The 25,024-nt window shown below is 39.9% G+C and overlaps 1 protein-coding gene across 2 annotated transcripts; it reads right to left on the bottom strand.

The window, feature by feature from the left end:
• Positions 1-519: 519 nt before the first annotated feature.
• On the bottom strand, positions 520-25,024 carry LOC104931926 (guanine nucleotide-binding protein subunit beta-4). Of its 2 annotated transcripts, none has more exons than XM_010747046.3 (11): positions 24,866-25,024; positions 19,369-19,462; positions 12,363-12,587; positions 11,927-11,965; positions 11,300-11,406; positions 9,212-9,275; positions 8,312-8,474; positions 7,490-7,556; positions 6,943-7,144; positions 5,760-5,976; positions 520-5,295 (listed from the first exon to the last, which is right to left on the bottom strand). In XM_010747046.3, the coding sequence occupies exons 3-11, from the start codon at positions 12,417-12,419 to the stop codon at positions 5,189-5,191; spliced, it is 1,023 nt and encodes a 340-aa protein (XP_010745348.1). In that variant the 5' UTR covers positions 12,420-12,587; positions 19,369-19,462; positions 24,866-25,024; the 3' UTR covers positions 520-5,188. The 2 variants fall into 2 exon arrangements, with proteins under 2 accessions (XP_010745348.1, XP_027146165.1); XM_027290364.1 differs by lacking the exon at positions 24,866-25,024 and adding an exon at positions 19,723-19,741.

Genomic DNA, 25,024 nt, shown 5'->3' with positions numbered 1-25,024 from the left:
TGTGCATTTATTTGAGAGACTGAATATTAACGTGACTTTTGTGTATTCAATAGAAATAAACTCCACAGGGAACAAAGCATCTAAAATCCTGCATCAGATTATTCAGTGGATATTAATGAATTAAAATATAAATTCAGTTCAGCTTTTAGCTTAAAAACACCAACACTAAATGTTTATTTAACCCCCCCTCTAAACACAGCAAAGAAATACTGCTGTCAAATGAGCCACAAGTGTCAATTAACAGTAAAAACAGTCATTTGTTCAGAGCTAACTAGTCTTCCACAATTTAACAGATACATAAATATGTTTGCAAAGTTTAAATACTAAGAGAATATTAAGCAGAACTACAGCCGATTTTCATCTTCTTTGGTCCTTGTTTCAGGTGCTTTGCACTGATGACTAAATGGTTCTTGTTTTTGAATTAAATACTACAAACAAACAAAAAAAACTTGCCTAACAAACATGAAAATACTGTGTATAGTATATATGCACTTTTCAGGCAATCAGACAGGATGTGTATTCTTGGTTAGAAGCTTTTTATTGGTTACAATAACTCATGGCAACATATCAGTATCACCAAGCCACTGTACAAATACAAAAAAAAGGTCTGGTGTGAAAAAGACTATAAAAATTATTCCATAACAAGTGATTATAATTTCACACAATAGCACTGTAAGAGAATTATCATGGCACCAAGTCCCTGGTCTTTACTGGCTTAAAACATAAAACAATAAATAAAATAAAATCAAAACAAAAAGAATTGTCAGAACAGTAGGCTGTAGAGTCAAAGGGCAGTGCATTATTTTGTGATGGTGCTGTGGTGGTGATCATGTGACATAACCAATTCAAGTGGTGGGGTGTCATTGAATTTTGTTCCTCCTATGTTGAATGATTCATCAGGAAATCATTTCTCATATTCAGATACTTAAATTGGAGGGTCGTGCAAATACAGTCCTCGAAATACTGTCTGAACAGAGCACCCGAGACTTTTTCGCTGCTCTTCGACGATGGCACTTTTACGTTGATCGCCAAACATACCACCTCCAACGACTCAAAGGTTCTGTGAGTTTGGTACTTCAGACAATGTTGTAAATGCATCAAATATTGACTTCTTCTTTTTTTTATATATATCATCAAATAATCCAATTCGACAGCTCCATATCAGTTGTGTAGTTAAGAAGAAACTGGAGGAGACTTCAGGTAAATACAACAATAACGTGAAATTAAATGAAGTCAAGCACCTTTTTTTTTTTTTTTTGATTAATGAGTTTACTGCACTACATAGATGAGTGAACTGCACAGGCACGTAAAAGTGTTACTATTCCAGGTTCCAGCTGCTAATACTGCTGGATTACACACAGAGCAAGGAAATGGTTGCCTGCTGAATATCACTGTCAGTAATACACACAATCCCCTTCTCAGCTGTTAAGGGCTTTGGTGTATTTTTGTTTTGTTTTATATATCTCACACGTTTCATAATTTGAATGAAAGAACAGGGTGGGGGTTTCTTGGAACAGTTCGACATTGATTGATTCACTTTCTGGCTGAGAGTTGGAGAAGATGTCGCTCTCACGTCTGTCTGTTAAATAACCAGGAAGGCTACAGCTTAGCTTAGCTTAGCACAAAGACTGGAAACAGGGGGAAACTGTTAGCCTTACTCTGTCAAAAGCTAACAATGTCTATAATCACCCGTAAACCTTACTAATTAACACATAATATCTAATTTATTTATTTATTATGCACAAAACAAAAACAATGTGTAGAAATGATTTGCTGTTTAAAAAGGGGCAGAGCCGTTGCTAGGCAACCAGCAAGCTAATCACTGCTACCAGCCAAAAAAAAATAAAAAATAGTCTGGCAAATTAAAACACTTTAATTTTAGATATAATGTGTTAATTAGCAGATTTTTTTTTTTTTTTAAACCTTCGGACAGAGACTGGCTAGCCGTGTCCTCCTGTTTTCAGACTTGCTGGTTATAGCCTACTCTTTAAACAGACGGGCACGTAAATCGAACATTTCCCAAAATATCAAACTTTTCCTGTAAATACATTTTGTCATATTTATCTTGGGGACTCATGAACATCTGATGTCCGCTGACTGAAACAGAAACGTTAGTCTTAGAAGCACGGTCAACTTAACACTTTGGGATACAAAAACCCATCTTCAGGTTTAAAATCAGACGACAGCTTGGGTATAAAAATCAGATACTGATGTGACTTTAATCGATGGATATGGAGAAGGCTGGCACTTGAGTAAAGTGAGCAAACGGGTGTTTTTTTTTTGTTGTTGTTTTTTTTGTCACATTGACTAGTTTTCAGTTCACAGGTCAGGGTCTGTGGATAACATTGGCACAAATGAGGAAGTAACACTTAGATCTATATGTTATCCACATACATCAGCAAATCACCCTTTCCCTTCCCATCCCCCCAGACACACACACACACACACACACACACACACACAGATATGCAATACATCTCACATCCTACGCACCTCAAAGTTATTCTCAGGCTAAAAACTATAACTGTTATGTTTAAACATTCTCTCAAAATGGATTCATTAATGCAAAGCCAGGTAGAAGCAGCTAAAACAAAACAAAAAAAAAGGTCACTAGAATCACGGTTTGCCAAAGAGGGGTTTCATTGATAGTTGATTGAACCTAAATAAATACTACAAACTGTACGGTAGTAGTAGTAGAAAGCAGAATTGTATAAAAAGTGATGTAAAACACTTGTTTTAAGAAGCAGTATGGAGCTGCATGTGGTCGTGGTGGGTTTTTTTTTTTTCTGTAAGCATGCTTTAGTGTTCACTAGTATCAGAATGTGCTTCTATCGGGAAAAAAATAAAAAATAATTAGCAATCTTTCTTACTGATCAGTGTGTAAAAAGGAATAGTAAGAGGAAAACATTACTGTAGTCGATGCTAGTATTACCTTCTATTATGAATGGTATCGTAAGGCAGAATGGAGACACAATAGTGCCAAATCTCACAGGAGCACAAACCCTCCTTCATCCAGCCCGTGTGGGTCAAATGTTTATATTTAGAGATAGGCACCTGAGACAGCTGATGGATAGGTCCAACTCACATACATTATGTGTACTCTTTTTTTTCCTTTTTCTTTTTTTTTTTTTTAAACTAAGCCTTGAACCAAAATAATGGAAGATGAGAAAATACTCAAAATCAGAGAGACCACTTCTATGGGTAAATAAGTCACGTGTGCTCGATGGTTTACATTTGTACTACAGCTTTGTGAGTGCATTTCTAGCTCTCTACTAAGTGTACATTTCTGTCTACCAAGTGTACTTTCTTCACTAGCAATATTTAACAGTTCATAACATGTTTTTGGTGAGGAGAAGAAGAAGAACAAGAAGAAAAAAAAAATCACTGAAAGTGTTAAACCCTTGAAGAAAAATCTTTCTTTTTTTTGTTGTTTTTTTTTTTAGAGGCTTGTGGTGGCACTGGTGTGATTTTGTGAGTGGCTGACGTGATTTCAGTTCCATGCAGTCACTCTGTTCACACCTTGCTGACGACGAAAAGGACTTGTTGATCCTTCATTTAGAAGAAAGAAAAAAAAATGACATGGCGAGCTCTGACAGACAGCTTTCTCTCTCTTCATCCCTTCTCTAGTCCTCAGAGGCCGCTGACAAAGTCACTGCTGTCCTTTATGGTCCTTTAATATCCTCACATAACGACTGACCGCTCTACCATTTGTCCGTGCAGGCCTCGGCGCCGTCGCAGGCTCACAGGTAGAACACGGCTTCTGCTCAGGGAGAGCACGTCTCTTTCTCTATCTCTATCTCTTTGCGATGCCCTTCTCTCCATCGCCGTCATTTGTTTGGGCAACTTGAGATGCTTGTCTCAACTTTAAGGAAAAGTGTCGAATCTATAGGCCACAGGAGACGGGGATATTATGATGCAAAACCTCTGGAACATTATTGGGTTATCGCTCATATCACACAGCTGTTGATTTGCATGGAATGGACTTGGAGTGGTCTTCAGATATTCAGTATCCAGTGATTTGAAACCACAAGCCACGTCAGCAGAGGCAGAGCCTCCAGTGAAATAAAGTTCTTTGTCTTAGACTAAAATCCACTGGTTTCTACTTTTGCGCTAAAGCTGAATCCAGACTAAAAACTTAAAAACACAGCGTGTTGGTTTTGAAGCTCTCTCTCTAAAATCACTACCACAGCAGTGTGATGGTTTCCTTCCAAGTGAAAAGACTGCGGGGAGGGGTCGTGTTGTTAAAGGAAAAGGAAAATACCATCAAAGCCATCATTCATATGTAGATACAGGATGCATGAGTTATGTCCACTGCCTGTAACCATAATACATAGACACACACACATACGAATGAGAAAAGTGAGTTTAGCTGGGCCAAATTATATTTTTGCAAATTGTTTTGTTCACTTGCTATTTCCTCTTTTGTTGCTGCATGAGGGTGGGGTTGACGAAATCAGCAAGTACCAGAACTAGAAAATGAAAGGAGACTCTTCAGGTAGAATAAATGATGTGTTGCTGTGTCTAAATTGTCTACACTGAATCTGGTACTCACACAGGGTAAAATAAGTGTTTCTGGCATTATGTTGTGTAGTAATGTGAATATGTACATTTGAAATAAAACATAAAACCCCCAAAATCATAACAAAAACGCAAGGGTGGGAAATTAACTACAAAAATATATACATACACATTATATATGCATATATGATGCATATATACACACATAATGCTATACATATATACTGTCTTTATATATACATTTACATATTACACACCAACGCTCATCTTGCTTGTTGTTAGTCAGTAACAGATGATCTTTATCGCCTTCTAGAGAATTTGTATAAGGGCGAAATCTTCTATTTTTTTCCTTCAGTTTTTCATAACTCACTCTTTTTTTATACTTTTTGATTGGACAACTCTACTGAAGGGTTCTTATTTTTTGTTTCCGTGTAATAGCTGGGTGAAAAAAACGTCACTTGGAAAGGTACAAAGAGTTGGTACTTTCTCACAGGTGGGCAGGTCGCCAGCAGAGTGGAGAGCTGGGGGTGACTTTAGAGGATTTCGGCTGACACAGTGTGCACCTCGCCTTCCAGCCCAGCAGATGAGATGGGATATGTAGGGTAGGGTTGCAGGGGGGCACGGGGAGAGTTGGCGGGCAGTGATTGAGTACATCAGGTACGAGATCTGTTTAGTTCCAGATCCGGAGGAAACTGTCCCAGGAGCCGGTGGCCACAGCCATGCCGTCTTCTGTCACTCCTAAGCAGCTCACTCTGTTGTCATGGCCCGCTAGAACACCTGGAGGTCAAAAAACATAAACTGAAGCTGGTCCATTCAAACATAAAATCATTATTTACTCAGAAATCACTCAACATTTCAATTTATTAGGATACTGTATCTACTCAAGAGCGCAATTTATGTTTGATATTACAGATTAATCAAAAGAAATATAATCTGCTTTTTATTTTCTTGATTAATCATTTAATCTACAAAACATCAGAAAACAAACAAATAAAACATGCTGGGTGGCGTATTCATCCAAAAACAAACAAAAAAAAACAACTAAATTCTCTTGTTCAATCTTTTTTATTCCTCATACACAACGTTTTTTTGTTTGTTTGTTTTTTAAGCCAACAAGTTAATTTATTAGGTTACAGTCAAATTTAGATTAATTTCTCACCTTCAAGGATAACACGCCTTTTGAAAAAAAATACAAACTTTGGCAATGACAGAATCCTGGATGCTGTGGTCTCGTCTCTTACCTGCACGCTCGCCTTTCAGAGTGTCCCAGACGTTGCAGTTGAAGTCATCATAGCCGGCCAGGAGCAGTCGGCCACTCTTGGAGAAAGCCACAGAGGTGATGCCGCAGATGATGTTGTCATGGCTGTACATCATCAGCTCCTGGTCGGCACGCAGGTCAAACAGCCTGCAGGTGGCATCATCTGAGCCTGTGCCAAATGCATTCCCATTGGGGAAAAACTGTAGGAGGAAAAAAAACAAGCAAAAATAAGAATAGTATTGCTAAATCATCATATTATGTTTCTTAGGTGGTCTTTCAAGAAGCTGGAGAGGCTTCTTGTTTTTCACAGAGCTTTACCGACCATCCAGGGCCAATAGAAGTGCTCAAGATGGTGACATGCTTTCAAAAGAAGACTTTGGCTGTGTCCGAAATCACTCACTCATTCCCTACTCCCTACATAGGGAAATAAATGTAGTGGACTATATAGTGAGCTCAACAGAAAAAATGTTCGGACACTTTCGGACACTTCTCTTGGCGCCGGTAATTACGTCATTGCTGTCGCACAATTAAAGTGTACCACATTAATGTCGTCTCACATAATACTTGTCCATTTACTACTGCATTTTTATTAAATTAGAGTCTTTTGATTACTGTCCTGTATGTTTTATTTTCGTATTTTGTTTTCTATTTAAGCATATTTTTATATTTTATTCTCTTGGCTCCTTAGTAACAGAAAGTTAGTGGAATCTACTGGAATGTTTAATTATGTGCTGTTCGTTTTACACTTTTTTCTAATGAATGTAGAAAGCCATTTAAATTGCCTTGTTTAGAAATGTGTAATAAAATAGCGCCTTTTTAATTAGAGTAGATATCATTTTCTTTAATTAATTCAATAAACTGTCCTCCGTCAAACTACACCCCCTGCTGACTCCCGTTATCTGCCATATTTATGTTCCTTTCCGCGCCCAGAGAACTTCTGGCAATGCATGATGGGATATCTTGCTTCGGTTAGTGACCATCGGATGTTCACTACATTTCGCGGTGAATTGTGGGATACATGCAGTGCACTATGTAGTGGACACTAAACATTCGGACAATATTTCAAAATGGCGTGGTCACTATATAGTGGTTAGGGAGTGATTTCGGACACAGTCTTTATTTTTTAGTTTCCCATCACAGACTCAGTACTCAGTTTCAGTACTCACGGTGACAGCGTTGATGTCAGACACATGGCCGGTGAAGGATTGCTTGCACATGCCATCACGGATGTCCCACAGCTTGGAGGTGGCGTCACAGGCTCCTGACACAAAGCACTTGTAGTCGGGGCTTAGAGACAAACTCATCACGTCCCCTGTGTGGCCAGTGAAAGTGGTGGCCTGCTGACCTGTCTCTATGTCCCACAATGCACTGCAAGAAAGGAGGTAGTGGTAAGGTATGAGTAATAAGCATTTTTGCATTTAGTGGCATTATGAGTATGACAATGGCTGCTCTGTAATGGGCATCTTCTCTCACATATATAAAGAATAGCACGGAGCAAAGTGTTTTTGTAAAATCCACACAAAGGGCTTGCAAACGCAGCGACATGAGAGCAAGAGGATGGATACTGGACAGAATCTCTTGACATTTTTTTAATAATGTGTAGGAGCATCTTCAATCTGCTGTGTAACATGGAAATAAGAATGTCAATACAATATTTCTATCACATAAAGAGCTTCTTTAAACTGTGCGGGTGGAGGTGGAGTTGGCGCTCACCAGGTGGTGTCTCCAGAGCTGGTCAGTATCTGGTTGTCATCCAAGAAACGACAGCAGGACAAGTAACCTGGAGGTAAACAGAGGTCCAGCGTCAGATAAGGAGAGTTTTGTTTCACTCTGTTGTGCTAATCCTTCTTCACAATGTTGCCTTGTGTAAGTTTCAACCAGGAATGCATTTTCCTGCAAGTTTAATTAATTAATCCACAACCTGTGATTTTAAATAAAAACAAGTTAAACAACTGTTTTTTACTGGTTCAAGTGCACTGTAGTCCTGGGGTAAACATTCATGTCCCTCCACCTTCAGGGATGTCTAGAATGTTCGGACCATGATAAAAAAAAATAAAAAATCCTAATCATAAAATCTTTCTCTGTCTCCCCAGACTGAAAAGTGACACTAACTAAATGTGCTCTACTCTGCATTTCATGCTTACATTGTTCTGAATACACTGCAGGGAAAAACAAAGGCCACACACTGATCTAGGTAAGTAAAATGAACTCTGGAAACTTAAGAGATGCTGGCACCAGGAGACAGGCTCTAAATAAGCCAGTGAAAACACATGAGATCCAATGGAAAATAACATCAGCTAATGTAGCTTTCCATTGTTTGACTTACTGAACCAGCCAGCTAGTCTGTACATAATATCTGCAGTCTACAACAACAATAAGGGACTGTGTGTGTCACAGGTGTTACACAAATCAGGCACGCTCGAGTGCTGCACTCGGGTCAGAATAGAATATTTATTTAGTGTAAGTATAGGAGAAAACAAATAATGCACACATGATTTTATGAGCATTATTTATTTTCCTGGTCTATTTGTCTACCTGTGTGTCCGGGTAGCTCTCGGGTGACGCGCACGTTCCCCTCGCGGGTCTTCAGGCTGTATATGGAGCAGATGTTGTCCAGGCCTCCGCAGGCCACATAGTTCCCAGAGGGGGCGTAGGCGCATGTCATCACCCAGGAAGAGCGCAGCGGGATGGCATGCATCTGAGAAGATGAGACAAGATAAGTCATTTCTTTGACAAAAAAAAACTAAAACAGTTAAAGGCTTTGAGGATTCAGGTCACTCAGTCCAAAATGCTGCGTGGTACTTTCAAGTCATTGGGTGAAAATTCTGTCACTTCCTCTGTACTTCAGAGAAATGAAAGGATGTATTCTTTCTTTTGTCTGTCTGGGCAGCACTGTTGAAAAAGATGTCAATAACCAATGTAATTACATAATTATATTGCGAGAAAACAGCGCAAGACAGTCTGGGCTCTTTTGTTTTTTCTGTGAACACATAGGCATGAGCAGTATCTCCACACAGTTTAAAGGTTCATGGCCACGTTGTTTTGTTTTCAGAGTATTATTCAATTTTGGGTGATTAGAAAAAAATCTCAGTTTTCTGAGACTGAATGAGTTTTCTAGACCTACAGTGGTTACTTTCACTGTTTCACCAGCCAGATTCATTTCATAATACATAAACAACCTCTAGTCAGCCAGACTGCTGCTATTTGGATAGTGTTTTGTCACAGTTCCAACATATTTCCAACAGTATTGTGTTAAAGAGAGGCAGTATATAAATTACAACCTGGACAGTTCATATCAGCTTGTCTCCAATCCAAAAGTCAAAAGGACAAGTCAGTAAAATATGACTGCAGCGTGTACGGTTACTCAGGTGGGGTTTTAATGCAACAGTTCCTGCATGTATTATACATTCTATCATAGGTTATAAGTAATCTCACCTTATTTGTTGTGTAGCTGTCCCAGATGATTAACTTTCCATCTTGCGAGGCACTGACAAGTAACCTGAAAACAAGTTAAGAACATAAAATTAAAAAAAAAAAAGAACATAACATTAAGCAAGAGACTAGGCTCACACAAACAAAAAAAACCCCAACAGAATCTGAGGTACATGCACTCGGATCATTAAAAGCAATGAGAGCCAGCCAGCTTGCAAACTACTGTGCCATACTGTCTGTATGAGTATAAGGTGGCATTCAGCACGATCTCCCTACTCCTCTCTCCTCATAACCAGTTCCCTCTTTCTCCCTCTCCTGGTGGAAGTCTCCTCATTCAGGAGAGCCACTTTTAAATGTCGCACTCCATATAATATTCATTACCGCAGTTTTGTGAAAGTCCCTACTGTTGCACGGGAGATGGAAGCCTGAGGCGCTGGGAAAGTGCTATAAAAAAGCTGAGGTGGGGCAGCAAGAAGGGACAGCAAAAAGACAGAGACAGTCAGTGAAGTGGGAGGGTTATAGGTGGTGCAGATGCAGAAACAGCTGGAACCCCTCCCCTCCCATCCTGACTGGGCGTTTCCATCTCTCCAGGGACAGGAAGTAGTTTGACGGTGCTATGCTACAATCAAGAGGAGAGCCATCACGCTGAAATGTCAGTGACTGTATACAAAATAAACACAGGCCTCCGGCAGGGTCACCCAGGGGGTGCTGGGCACACACATGCACCCATTGACACACACACACAGTAATCAGGATTGAACAGCCTATGCATCATCAGCTACAGGTAATACCAGTATTTAGCTTTATAATCAGATGTAGTTAAGACTCCGGCACAGGTTTTAGCAGTGAAGAAAAGAAAAAAGTAATTTGCTCAATCAGAACAGAAGAAAAAAATAAAATACATACAAAATTCTCCTAGGAACAAATTACACCACGTCTCAGTGCACTGCATGCATACTATTGGGCCTGACTGATAATCCTTGATGCTCATAATTGCAGCAAACGGTTAAAAAAGCAGTTTGTAAGTTTTAATTTAGGGACAACACAACTTTAGTCTAATCTAGACACACTGGAACGCTACTCACTGATTAGCTTTGAATCATCAGAACATAAAACTGTGGAAAGATTTGGATCTTACAAACTGCATCTTTAAGGAAATATTAAATAAGCTGTGGCTGCCTGTCTCTTTGCCCAGTGAATGTCATTACCGTGCTCATAGTGAGGGTGTACAACAGTGCTAGCACTTAGATGTATAGTAGTAGTGGAGGTGGCAGTAGTGACAGTCAATTATGGTGGTATTAGTCATATTAGTAGAGTAATAGTAGTAGTAGTAATAATAATAGTAGTAACAGTGGTGGTACTAGTAGTAGTATAGCCCCACACCTGGGACTGCCGTCACTGCCCCAGTGCATTGCATTGGGAGACAGATGGACAGAGAGGAAGATAAAAAGTGACACAGACATCATAAACACAGAAAAAAAATGATATACAACCACTACATTTTTAGGCAGCTGTACAAATTCATATTTGAAGTGGAGGTTGCAATTTGGTACAGATATGCTGCTATAACTGAAGTTAAGTTATTACATAGTCTAAATATTGTTGGTATTAATTTGTATATTATTACTAATGTAACAATTTAAAGAGTACATTTTCAGAGATCAAGACTGGTGATTTTATTGTAAAATTCCTGCATCGTCACTGTATATATGTATATACTGTAATATATGTCAACTGCAGCCAGATTACTGCTACACATTATTTTGTTCCAGTGTTTGGCGACGAAAAAATAAAAATAAATGACAGAGCAAGCAACCTAAAGCAGCAGGAAACAACACCACATAGCCAGCAGAAGAAAACACCACACCAGCACCAACCCCTGCATCAAAAAGGGTATGCTGAAAAACATTTGTTGACGATAGACTGAGGGTGTAAAGCTGTTATCTTGAAATACAGCTCGTCTGTCTGCCAATTTATAGAAATGCCTCTAAAAAGTAAAATATAAAATCAGACCAAGAAACAAAGAGTAAAAATATAAAAAGGTTAATATTCTTTATTTATTCTTTATTCTCTGTAAAATAACTACACTACCTGGAGTCGCTCCCCCAGTGCATTGCATAGATCTTGGCCAGGTGGCCCCTGAGAGTGCGTCGCGTCCGCATCTGTATCCGGCCCACTGAGTCCAGACCAGCTGTGATCTGCCAAAACACAGGAAGGAGCGTTAGCAGTGACACCCCAAGCCCACACACACACACACTTTTATCACCACAAACACACATCACTGGACAGTGGACTCTAGCTGAGGCAGCAAAAACATGCCAGCATCACTCACCAACAGACAATAATGAACCACAGTGGAGCTCATATTGGTGTATCAAATATAAATTTTAACAGTTCTACCTTAATCAACAATTTTTGAAGGTATTCACAAGTGAGAATGTTTTATCCACCTTCCTAAAACAAAAACTATTAAAGCTAACAGACAATATTATTAATTAATTGCTATTTATTTAGTGGGCTTTCCCAAGAGCTTAGCCTTTTAAAAATCTGCAACTTCTATCTGTTATAAAGACGTACTTTATATTTTTAACTGTTTAAGTTTGGAACACTTCTTTCTTGTGCAAAAAGCGACGCGGTTATCGTAAAATGTGTATAACTGCAGAGGAAACACACCCCTAATTGTTTACACAATATTTTATATATGGAAGGAAGTCTTACCTGAGACAGAGTGGAGTCACTGCAGGCTTTCCTGGCATCCTGCAACACAACAAAAATCCTAATAATCATGTTGACCTGCTACAAATTTCATCGTACTCAGTGAGTAAATTTGTCATGGGATTTATGCACAGGCAAACACTAATAAATGACAAATTAATGATGAAATTGCTCCTCAGTAAGCATGTGCCAACCACAGAAACTGAATATCTCTCAGAGTCATCACCGCAGCAGCTGACATTTACAGATCAATTTCCAATTTCTGTACAAGAATTGACAAGTTATATGCCGAGTGCGTCACTGTCTCATCTGAAACTGTGTGAGTCACTATTGCAGTGAACAGACAGTGGCACACATGTGATGTACAAACACACACACACACAGACAGACACACACACGTCAACATAAACAAACACGTGCACATTAAATGTTGCCGTACCCGGATCTGATTGCGTAGTTGCTCGGCTTCCTGCCGCAACTGTTCCAGCTCGCTCATTGTCCCTCTGTGATGTGTTCAGGCCACACTCCGCTCCAAATACTGACTGTGCTGGGAAAACACACGTGCCTGCACGCACACGCACACACACACGCACACACACACACACACACACACACACACACACTCACACTCACACTCACACACACACGCTTTACCAGCTGACACCTGCAAGACAGAGAGACAGAAATACTATGAGTTCAACAGGCGGACGGAGAGCGAAGGATGGGAACTTCCATCAGACAAACACGGGTATCCTGTATGGGCTCAGACCAAAAGGAGGGTGCAGCAAAGGGTGGGGCTGGGTGGAGGCCTGGAGGGTGGCCTGGCTCTTCAAACACCCCCACTCTGGTTCAAAAGGCCATCTGAGCCAGGCTCTGACCTTTCCTGACTCAATCAGCCTTTTGTGTTGTTGCATTGCGCTGTTTGCTCGGCCCGCCCCAAAGAGCCCCGAACATGTGTGTGTGTGTCTGTGTGTGTGTGTGTGTGTGGTGTGTGTGTGTGTGTTGTGTACTATGGATAAATCTGGATGGTTTATTATTAGACAAATATGTCCAAATGAGAACGTGAACATTTGTGCACATATTTGTCAGTGTGTACATTAGGTGAGCATTTATTTAAATGTGTGTCTGGGTTAGCGGTGTCAGATTGAGCATCTGTTTGTATGTTCATGTGCGAGTTGCCACTTCCTTTACCTTGGGGAGCCTGAATGTGGGTCACAAAGCACTTAGACACTCCTCAGAAATGTTTGGACCGCGTCCTGCATCCCCCCCCCCCCGCCGCTCATTTTCCAGGCTGTTTTACATTCGGCTGTCCAGAAGTCTAACCGTCCCGAGATTAAATTTTCAGTTCCATTTTCTATAATTCAACAATTAGACTGAGTCCAGCCCTTCCTCTCCACAGGAAATCATGTTAATGTAAAGAGGAGGATGTAAATAAAGGCCCCTAAGATTGCCTTTACTACTCCAAGTGTGTGGAAAGCTACTGTGCGTTCACTTGGCTTTGCCCATTGTGCCTCTGCTCTGCTAACATAAGCGAGGATGCCTTGGACCTGCTCGTCGTGGACTCTCGTCTCAGCCAAAGAGGTCTTTGACAGTAATGAGGCATCAGGGATAGCGAGTGTTGCAATGCTTTCAGCTGCCCAGGAGTGACGTCACTCTCTCCTCCGGCTGACGCAACCCCCCTGAAGAGAGGCTCTCAGCGTCAGCTCGCCTGTGATGTGGTACCGCTCTATGACTGCCATGGATCCATTATACTGTATTCCTTTGAAATCTGCCACGTCACACAGAGCGCCTTGTGGACTACCAAAACACCCGATATGACCTTCTACACCCTGCTAAATATTTTCAATCGATGCTTTCAGCCTGAGGCCTGTGACGCGAAAGGCAACCGAACACGCAAGAGAGATGAGGTGGAAATAACGTAGGTATGATGGAAAATGACACTGAGAAATGCGGTGCGGCGGGGTGCATTCCCATTCGTTTGGATTCAAATGACAGCTCTGATTTTAGGTTGCCATGGCAGTGATTTGTGAAAGTGCCACATGAATTGTCGTGTTCACACGTGGATACTAAATATTAGTCATTTAGTAACCAAAACGGGCCACTCATTACTGCTGTAGTAATTAACCACACATCAGCTGCAGCCAAAAGAAGTTGTCACACGGATAAATCACCAAACAACAGGACTATATAAAGTTTAGCTTTGACAATTTGTAGTTTTAAACCTCAGTAAGCATTTGTGTGTGTGTGTGAGTGTGTGTGTCTTTCTTACAGCTGTGTGTTTGACTGGAGTCATGCAGCCAGCCAGTCAGCCGGGGCCAACGCAGGCCCAGAGCATGGCACAGTATCAGGAGCGACAAAGGCAGAGCTGTGCGTTGGAGCGGCCTATTGTTTGGTATGTGGCTGCCAGCTACAGTAGATAGTGCTGCTTGGCACCACAGCAGTTGGGTCTCTGAGACTGCTCATGGGAGGCTATTATTGCTATTCCCCTTCTGACACCACCCAACCACCCATCCGACATGGTCAGCCTTGAAGCTCCCAGCAGCCAGCAGACGAGCGCTGGGTCTGAAGGACCAGCTGCCATCTGCATTCAACTGTGCAGGTTTGAGACAAAGATACACGGTAATAGCCATACCACTACACGCATGCACGATGTGTCTTTGGATGACATTCATAAAGCTGTCTGCGCACATAATTCTCTTATATAATACATCTCTTATATATACACAAGAAATTGATTAAAAAAAATACATCCAGAATCATGTCTTTAAATAAATAAATAATAATCAGTAATGACTAAAGCACTTATCAAAACAATTTACAAAGTGCTTCACAGATCAATTTGAAACACCAATAATATAAATGATCATATTGAGCATACAAAATACATATTTTTTAAAGTTTTACTTTTTCTTGGCTTTTATGAAAAAGGTGTAAAGGCTGAGGTGGAGCTGAAATTTCTAGCCGATTAATCAAAAGACAAAAAAAAAACGGCAAAACTATTTTGACAATACAATGAGCGAAACACCAAAAGGTCACACGTTTTCAAATGTGAATATTTGCTGGTTTTCTTTCTTTTTTATTCTCTGGCAGTAGACTGCATCTCTTTGGGTTTTGGACAAATGATGAGGAAAAAAAAAATATTTGAAGACTTGCATTAATCTGCGATTTTATAGATCACGCAATGTACTGATTGATTTATTGATCATGAAAATAACCTAAAGACTGATATACATTAATATACATAGTCTACATTTTTTGGGCTGCGATGAGCAGCTCTATAGCTTCCTATGTCAGTCAGTCCATCCAAAAAAGAATTACCCACCCTTTGGTGGCCACAGTTTTCACTCTAGGATGCTGAAATTTGCCATGGAGGTCAAGCGTGTATGCGGTTGCCTGTGTGCGTGAATGCATGCGCATACATGGTCACGGTTATTGTGAATATGGATATGGCCATAAAGGCTCTGTGTTACTGTCACGTTTATTTTTAGCAAAAAAATCTGTAGTATTGTGAATTAAATGAATGCATTATAATCCTGTGTCATCGTACCATCAAAAACTATAATCGTTACATCACTAATTTGAAATTCCTGCTTGTTTCTATGCAAGCATCGTCTGTACATCTTCTTCAGCTGTCAACATGTTATTGGCTGCGGTTGCATATATTTATAACTGATCCATTAATCTATGATGACGGTAAGAATGATCAGAGATGTATAGTAACGAAGTAGAGCCACTTAAGTACTGTACTTAAGTACTAAAATGCAGTATCTGTACTTATTTGGAGTATTATTTTTTTTCCCCAACTTCCATTTTTACTGCACTACATATTTTTGATGAATGTGATACTTTTACTCCGATACATTTTTCATGTGCTGAATCGTTACTCGTTACTACTGTAGCGTCCAGCCGGACGCGTGATGAATGACGAGGCGTTATTCAACAAACCTGCATTTATTGCTGAACGGTTTGGTTACAGGACTCGGTTACTGTCGGCCGTAACCACGCCAAAAAACCAACATAACAGTCTCGGTCTCACACATCTACCTCGCTCGTGCGCCGTACGTCATACACCTGACTCACCCAGGTGCGCGCTCTCTCACCTGCTCCCCCGCCCCCTCGCTCTCGCATTCATTCAGACACATTCACAGACCATGGGAAATCACAGAACTCTACCATGAACATTGTAACACTGTAACATTAGAAGTTGTGCCTTAATAAATATTTGAAATAATATAAACAACAGTACTTGTACTTGTACTTTTACTTTCAGTACTTGAGTAGCAATTTTTTACATTTCTACTTGCAAAACATTTTGAATACTTTTATACTTTCACCTAAGTATGGTGTTTAAAGAACACTTCAACTTCTACTCAAGTCAGTTTTTTGATATAGCACTTGTACTTCTACTCCACTCCTTTACTCCAGTACTTTACACATCTCTGAAAATGATTCTGTTTGTGACTTTGGCATCCAAATATTCCCTTTCATTTTTATACCATTCACAGTCAGGGAGAAACGGGGCACACAGGGAGATCTCCTTAACGTCTCCATAGTAAAGTCATTGTCAGTCTACGGTCTATGTTTACAATACCGAAGCTTGGTCACAATATATTTGTTACAGGAGACACTGTCCCTTCAGTGTGCATTCCTGTTGATTCTGTGAATCAGTGGGAAATATAGAACTATAGGACTTCAAGAGAAGTCCAGAAGCAGATCAACGTGCTTCAATCTGTCAAAGAGAAGATTCACATCAGATGGAAACACGGCGGCGTCATGATGCTCATTCGCATATTTTGGATTTAACTCACATTCTGTGAGACCTGTTGCTCCTTCTGGATCGCATACAGTAGAAAGTCAGTCACATCTGCCTCAATCATGAACAAATACTGGTGAACAGAGCAGCAGGGGGTGCAGGCAGTGCAGCTGCACCCGGAGCCACAGGGGCCCAACAACATGAAATAGTCAGGAAGTTAAGGAATTAACGTTATGAAGGACCCAGATCTGAACAACTGTGAGCACCAGTGTTTACAGGAAAACTTCAAACTTCTTTATTATTATCTAAAAGTTTAAGTATTCTTATTTCCATTGCGAAAATATAAGATATACATATGAAGACATTTTACTCCCTTGTAATACATTCATCTGACTTGATTATTTCACTGTAAAATGTTATGTGCTAAATTTGTAAAAAGGTCCAACCAATATCGAGCTCTTTTCTTTTTCCCCTTTTCTTGAAACAAACAACAGCTTTTATACTATTCTCCATTAAATGTTTGCATTTTTATCATGGTTTTAAGTGCTGTCGGATGTTTGAATATGTTCCGGTACTTATTAGATGGTTAAGTTTCAGTTTAGTCAGAAACCCTACGCCTCACAGTTTCTATGAGAGACAATTTCAGGTGCCCTTAGTGTCTGTACTGGATGGGCACCTGTGAGAATGAGCAGGAAACTCGCTACAGTCTGGTGTGTGTGAAAGTGAAAACTGGATCCAGCAGAGCAGCTTCACCAGGTGTAAACTTGTTCAGATAACCCACTAACTATTCCAAATATCTAGAGAATGGAGGAAATAGCCTACCTGGTGAGATTCCAGTTAGGTAAGAGGCCACATTTCTTCCTTCTAGTCAGCTGACATGTGTTCATATCATAACCACCGTGTGTCATAAATTATTAGCGCAAATAAGGAACTGCTTCGAGAATATCTGGTATGGAGGACAGGTGTTTTGGTTTAGGTTTGATTTAGCTTTTTATTCTAACAGGAACACATGTGAATAAATGTGTGATGACTGTATGACCTACTTTAATCACAGGTTTCACCCCGCCTACACAGGACGGTAACACAGTTACACATAGTGCAGTCACGTATAATTCCTAATCAAAACTACAACAATCCTTGTGGACAGGGCCTGTTTGGACAAGACTCTAGGTGACGGCTATAAAACGTCAAGTGAACCATGATCGTTTTTTTTTACGTGAATGACTGAGAGTGTATCGTGGGTCCACCTCTAACAGCTGTTACCACGGCTTAGTTTATCTGCGGTGTGATACAACTTTGGTAACACACAAGAGTTACGAAATGTAGAACTCATTAGGGTTGGGCGGTGTGGTTGAAATCTGTATCATAATAATTATTTTTCAGATCATGGTAAGTATGCAAAGAGCCGTTTTACACTTTTAGCTCTCAATACATGTGACACAGAAAGAATCATTGAAAACAATAACATGATATAAACATCATACATCATGTTATCGTTTTATAAAACTCTGTGATCAAATTTCAAATTAAGTATATCAACAAATCGATATACTCAATATTTTATTAGCCCAGCCCTATAAGCCCTTTACGCAATACTATTATTGTGAGGACTATTGTCTTTCACTTTCCAGGAAAATGTTTCCAGTGTTGTTTTTTCCTGGCGGCTTCATTATCAATTCATGTGTTGTTGATGAATGAAAGAGAAAGAGAGTGAAACATAGCCGTCACAATATCACAGAGGTCAAGGCGAAGTCTTCAAACTGCTTGTTTTTTCGTCTGAAATTATTTCCAATTAATTTTAATCTTTTTTTTTTTCTAGTTTGCACTGCAATGTGTTGTAATACTGTCTGTTTGTTTTGTGTCTGTTTTAACTAGTTTGTGCTGTCTTGGCCAAGACTTTAATCTTAATGGTTCCTGGTTAAATAAAAAAATAAAAAATAAATAAAGCTACTGTTATACTAGAGTTAAAGTTAGAGTTATAAACACATGCCCACTTTGTACGTACTTAAATTGTTTTTCATATTAATGACCATACTAATCACCCCAAACATGTCATCGTGTAAGTTTCTGTGACTTCTGTCAACAACAAGCCAAGACACGAATCATACGGAGCCTGCAGATGAAATTAACATGTATTAAAACCCATCTTTCATCCGAGCACAGATAACATTTCTGATATAAGCAACAAATTGCATGAGTGTCACGCTACCAGTTGCCGCTCGGATGAAGGCGGACTGCCATGTATATTTAATAGACAAGAGAGGAGGAGGAGGAGGAGGAGGAAGAGGGGGGAGCTACGCAGGGTGTCGTGCAACCACAAATGAGAAAACTGGTGTATGAAATGGGAATAGATGAATATGTGTCTTGTAGTGAGAGGGTTTTGGTCGCAAGGGTTATTTGGCAGTATGTTTTTTTTTTAAAAGAAAGAAAGAAAAATAAAAAAAAGGCCTTGTTTGGATAGCAGTGAATTTTCAGCTTAGAGGCGGAAAAAAAAAACAGCATTGAGGCAATAGTAGCCTGGGAACAGTTATGTCAAGAGCTACACTGCTACTCACAAAGCTACATAAGCTGATGGACATTTATACATTTCAAGCTCAGTATGAAAAATAAATAAATACAACCGCCGTGAGCAAAGCAGGAATAAAAAAAACCACCCCAAAAAAATATGAAGACAAGACAAACACGTCCTTACCTGAAACAGGCTTTCTTTTTTTCTTTTTGGGCTCTGTCCGTCTTTCCAAACCGAGTCACGCCGATCCGTTTTCACACGACAACCATGGTCCCAGCTGTGAGGGGGGGAAACGTAAATCGTAAAAAGGGAGACGTGTTGATTTTAAGACAAATTTTTAATCGGTTTAAAGGGGCAGAAGCGAGCGACAACTCGGGTCGGATTAGACTAAAAAATTTTCACCAAGCAAGCTAATCACCACACCCATGAAAGTGGGAACATGGCAACAGCCTACGCTGAGGGGTGCGCGGTGCTCAACACACTCACATTTCTACAGTGTAACCAATATAAAAAGGTATAAAACCACCAAACACTCACCAAATCTTTGTCTAATACACTCGATATTTCAAAGTAATCCGTCATGGTGGTTTTCTTTAAGCTTGGGGAAATGTCTGAAAAGGATTGTGTAACCTGCGGGTGAGATGGTACCGTCCGTCAGCCCCCTCAACAAAAAGGAACCGAATGGGATACAGGAAACAAATATTAGATCTATAAAGCCTGTTGTAGTAGTAGTAGTGATTCAAAGGGACTTCACCTCAGGTTTGCAAAGCCACTTTTAGTATAAAACTCCACTCCACACACCAATGACCTGAATAAACCAGCAGAGTCTTGGATCTACAGTTGGTAATAGTAATGTGAAGGTGAATGAAGTACAGTATTATTATTACAGTTGTGACTTTAACTTGTGACCTCTGAGCAATATTGTAAACTTGCATGCTTTCTTTCACAGTTTACCAAAACACTTTATGTGCAGGAACAGCTACAGAATATAATGTGGATATGTATTCAAAGGTGATAACTGTCAGGTGAGGAGCCTATTGAGAATGCAAAGGTACAGTAAGTCTACCCTGCAGACCTGAAACGATTACTTGATTCATTAATTGACAGTAGCAATACGTTTCTTTTATCTATCAAAGAAAAATGTCACATTTTCTAGTTTTCTCTGTTTTATTTGATTAAAAACTGATTGCCATACAGCTTTGAACTGCCGGCAAGTAATTTAAATGCTTCTTTGGGCTCTGTGAAATTTGTGATAGGTGTTTTTCACTATTTTTTGGCAGCCCTTAGAGAAAATACATACCTAGCTACAGCCATCAGTCGAATAATCGCTTAGTCAATCAGTCAACTGACAGTTAATCAGGAACTATTATGGAGTAATTTTGTAAGCAAAAAATTCACTCGTTTCAGCCGCTCAGTTGTAAATATTTTCTGCTTTTCTTTCTTCTACGATATTAACGGTATTATTATTTGGCTGTCGAACAAAATGAAACATTCAAAGATGTTACCAAGGGAACTTTTGTAGATTGAATCATTATTCCATAAATAAGTGTTGATCATCAGATAAATAAATTACTTATTAGTTGCAGGCATAATATGCTTATAATAAATAATCGTATTGCACCAAGCTACATGATGGCAATGGAATTTTCTACAAAATATTTTTTCTCTGTTGCTACACAATTGAAGCTAAGAATACAGTGAACATAAATCCATTTCTCACCCCCACAAAGACACCCAAAATCAAAATTTAAAGCTTTAAGGTTCGGATTGTGCCGGGAGACAGCTGTGCCAAGTCTCACCCTGGCACACCACAGTTGGCCTGCAGTGGGCTCATTGAAAAGGATCTCTCTCCATTAGGACAGGATGAATTTTTAATGGGGCCAATGAAAGGGAGCAGTGGGATAGGCTTTTCCATATCTCTGCATGAGCCACAATCAATGGAGGGAAGATGAAAGTTGCCCAGCCCTTGGTTTCCTTTCGGAGTGGCATGGGGTCAGATTAAGTCTAATTGAATTCACACGCACAGCAGTAGTTTAGGTGTGTCAGACCAATTTCCCCCTAAACACATTATGAGGATTAGGATTAGCCTGATAGCAGAAACATACATTGTGGTTGATTTGTCAAACACAATTGCAGCCCGGAAATAGGTTATTAATAAAACACAACACATTTATGAATACAGGAATCTACAGTATAGTATTTTCAAAATGAGAAATGGTTTATTAATTCCTCTATACTATCATATAATTCACTGCACATGGCTGAATATCCTCACATACAATCTGGAGAAGCAGGATGATACATATCAAATCATAACCACAAATCTGCCCCTATGTGGGAGACAAATAGTATATCTGCATAATAATCATGCCATTTGAATAGGCTTGTTCTTAAATTAATAGATGACAGTATGAATGATGACACACTGACAGGTTTTTGCCATAACTTGCATGATGACATAATTTTCAGTCATTTTAAGCTTTCTGTCAAGTCATGTTTGAAGTTGCTCAACAAATGATTGCTCAAAGGTAGATATAAATCACGCAACTGCAGCACAAGAATGCTTCAACTCTAGTCGTAAACGATCAGTTCATTACTGTAATATTTTTCAGCCTTTTTAGACCATATATTGGTTTACAGTGAGTTTTTTTCAACCGAAGAAGAAAGAGTCAACTCTTCTCTCTGCTTCTCATGAGCAAAAAGACTGAATTCATTAGCCAGCTGAAAATCAGAGTCAAGGTGTCCAAAAGCACATCCTTGGCCAATCAGGCTCCTTGGTCCATTGCTTGGCAACCAAAAGAAGGAGGGAGCAAATTGACACTGTAAAAATAGCACATCAATAGGCTGGTGTTTGAAAAAAAAAAGAAAGACACACATGTTGGTGAGGCTATAAATAGCCTCCTGGAGCCTGTAACGGGTATCGTGTACAGTATCTCAACTGTATTGGCTCCTACGAATGAGGCATTTTTTGCATCGATGCAAATTCAGCATGGGTGGTGCACAAGTAACAGAGCTCAAAGTACGGTAATAGTCAGGCAGCTGAAGTGAAATAATTTGAATGTGAGGGTGGATTTAGGGCTTAGGAGAGACGACTGCATTATCCCTCTATCAAAACTAACAACAGGTTGGTATTTGTAAGGCAGCAGTTTTATTTATCCTGCTGTTTACCTTGTGATGTTTAGCACAGATGCAAATTACCACGACCTCTGCTGCGACAATACATTTGAATGTGTCCATAATGCGTATGGAAAAGTTTGCATGCCAGCGGGGCTTTAGGGTTTAATGACTTACATGAACAACTTTGATGATATTTGATCTTTTTTTTATATAGTTTCATAATTACTTTTGCATATTGTTCATAGGCATCACAATGGGCTACGTGCTGTATCTAGTCTTAACATATTATCTCATCACTACAATGGCACATTGTGAAAATGGGTTGTATGTCTTGTGTAACGGAAGAGTAGAGCACAACGTGGACAAAAATAGATCTATCATGTCCAATTCAGTTTCACAGGACTGCTCAAAAAATGAGCCCAATACGTGGGTGATCAAATCAGGTGGAGATAATGGGATGTCAATCTGAAGCAGCTTCTTAATGCCTATTTTTTTCCTGCACATTCCCTTTTTTTTTTTTTTTTTGCCCACATGTGGCGACGCGCCCCAACGACCTCCATGTAATACTTTCACTGTATCAAAGGCAATTAAAAGGTGTAGCAACAGTAGAACCTTAAAAGGCTTTATCAGGGCCGTCTTATCCACCAGACATCTCCCGGGGAGGCTGGCCGTTGCCAGGGTAACCCTCACAAATGGCAACTGACGTCAAGAAGGTAGGAGAAATACCAGGGAGAGCCAGAGCTGCTATGCATAATGGATTATTGAAAAAAGGGCCCTCTTGAAGAGTGCAAAGTGACTTAAAATATGCGTGCCTTGCCGGGCTCACCACCACTTCTCTCTCTCTCGCTCTCTCTCTCTCTCTTTCACTTTCTCTCCGTTATGAGGAAAATAGATGCTGACAGTTTCAGGGTTTTACTTGCTGACTGGCACAGCTTGGGCTTGACTAGCCCAATTTAAATGATCTATCTTGAGTCAAACACTGCTGATGAACTATCTATTCAAATGACACATTGGATCATTTTAATACCATTTGTAAATATAAGTACTCTGTAGGCTGGAGTATGTGTGCTGCTGGGTCTAGATGTGAAAGCAAAACCTTCCTCTTCTGTACTTAAAATCAGAATGTGTGGCACTGCATCTTATCCAGTCTAAACCAAAGACAGAGAGATCTGGCACAGCGGCTATTACCACCCCCAGGAGATTCTTTGTTGGTCACGTAATAATGATGCACAGCGACATTTACGCATTGGTTCTCAGAAGTGATCACTTCAGATCATGTGTAAGTCCAGAGTGCAACAACAAGCAGTTTACTCTGTCTCTATGTCAGGTTCTTGGCTAATCTCAATGCTGTGGTTGGCCCATGAGAGACTGTCGCAGCAGCAGCTTGGTGAAGAGCCCTCATCATTTCTGTGATAATAATGCCTCTCGTGTTGTGTTGAAGTCACACTATCAACAATTGGGACACCAATTGTGGAGTCAGGTTTGCTGATGGTAAAGGCAGAGTACTGTTTCTATCCAGGACAGAATCACACACATTCAATGGAGAACTGACATGGTGTCCATTTTGGGTTAGATGTGGAACATATGGATTTATTACTTTCATAACATCCCAGCAATACTTTAATATCAATATGCTATCACATTAAGTATTCATATCACATGTTAACATATATAACAGCACAAATAAAAGGAATAGATGCTAAGCGATAACATTAAATAACCCATTATAAGTGGCTCTGAATGAAAGCACTCTAAAAATGAACTTTAAGGAGTCAGTGAACACCAAAATGAGTAGGACTGAAGCTTGTAGCTTTTGTTTTTGGGAGAAGCTGCAGAGGAAATGTGCAAAGAGAAGAAGTGAGAGTGTTTCAGTCCAGGGGAATCCCAGACACTTCTGTAAACCAGGGGTGCAACAAGTAACACAAAGCATGAACTAACATGCTCTGAGTTTCTGAAGAAATGAATCACACAAGTTGTGTATGGGAAAAAAAATTAAAGGAAGTGAGGAACAACCCTGATGTGCTAATGCCACCCGCTTTCAAATGGCTCCTGTTACGGCTGCAACATTAGGATACCCGTTGATAATTTATTACTACAAACCCTCACTTATTTTGACTTGACATTTTGAGGCACCACAGGTTGGAAACAAGAGATAAGAGCGAGGTGACTTCTGAGTTAAACCAAACACAACCCGTGATCCCAAAACTACAGATCAGTATGATAAGTAACAACCAAAATACAACAGTCACCACTGTTCTACGGCTGACAGTCCTGGTTCCACACCCATCTATGTTTTAATTCAAATTATGCTTCTAGTGCTAGATTTTAGACCTTCTTTTGAAGCTTTGTTAAAATAAAAATATCCTTCAAAACAGTAGAAATGTGCTTCTTTGTGCCTTACATGGATATTTTACCAAAATGCACAATTTCAGATTTACCCTGATCGTGATTGTCATGATTATGTTGTAGCAGGGAATCACAGATGAATGAATAAAGAGGAAACACCAGACAATATGCGCACAAACACACACCAAAAATAGAAAAATAATTAAAGCTTTTCTACCTTTTTCCAGTGCAGATGAGTGGTAGAGGAAGTGGGCGTTTTCTGCATACGTCCTAAATAGCATGGATTGCGAGTCGTACAGAACGCCGTCGTTTCAGTTCTTCCTTTCAGCTGTGAGTGTAGATGCTGCTGGGAGGAGCAGTAAATAGGGAGAGAGAG

The sequence above is a fragment of the Larimichthys crocea genome, chromosome XVII, assembly GCF_000972845.2.
Source record: "Larimichthys crocea isolate SSNF chromosome XVII, L_crocea_2.0, whole genome shotgun sequence".
Lineage (NCBI taxonomy): Eukaryota > Metazoa > Chordata > Actinopteri > Sciaenidae > Larimichthys > Larimichthys crocea.
The sequence above is the reverse complement of the archived record's forward strand: the minus strand, read 5'-3'. Positions and strand labels throughout refer to the sequence as shown.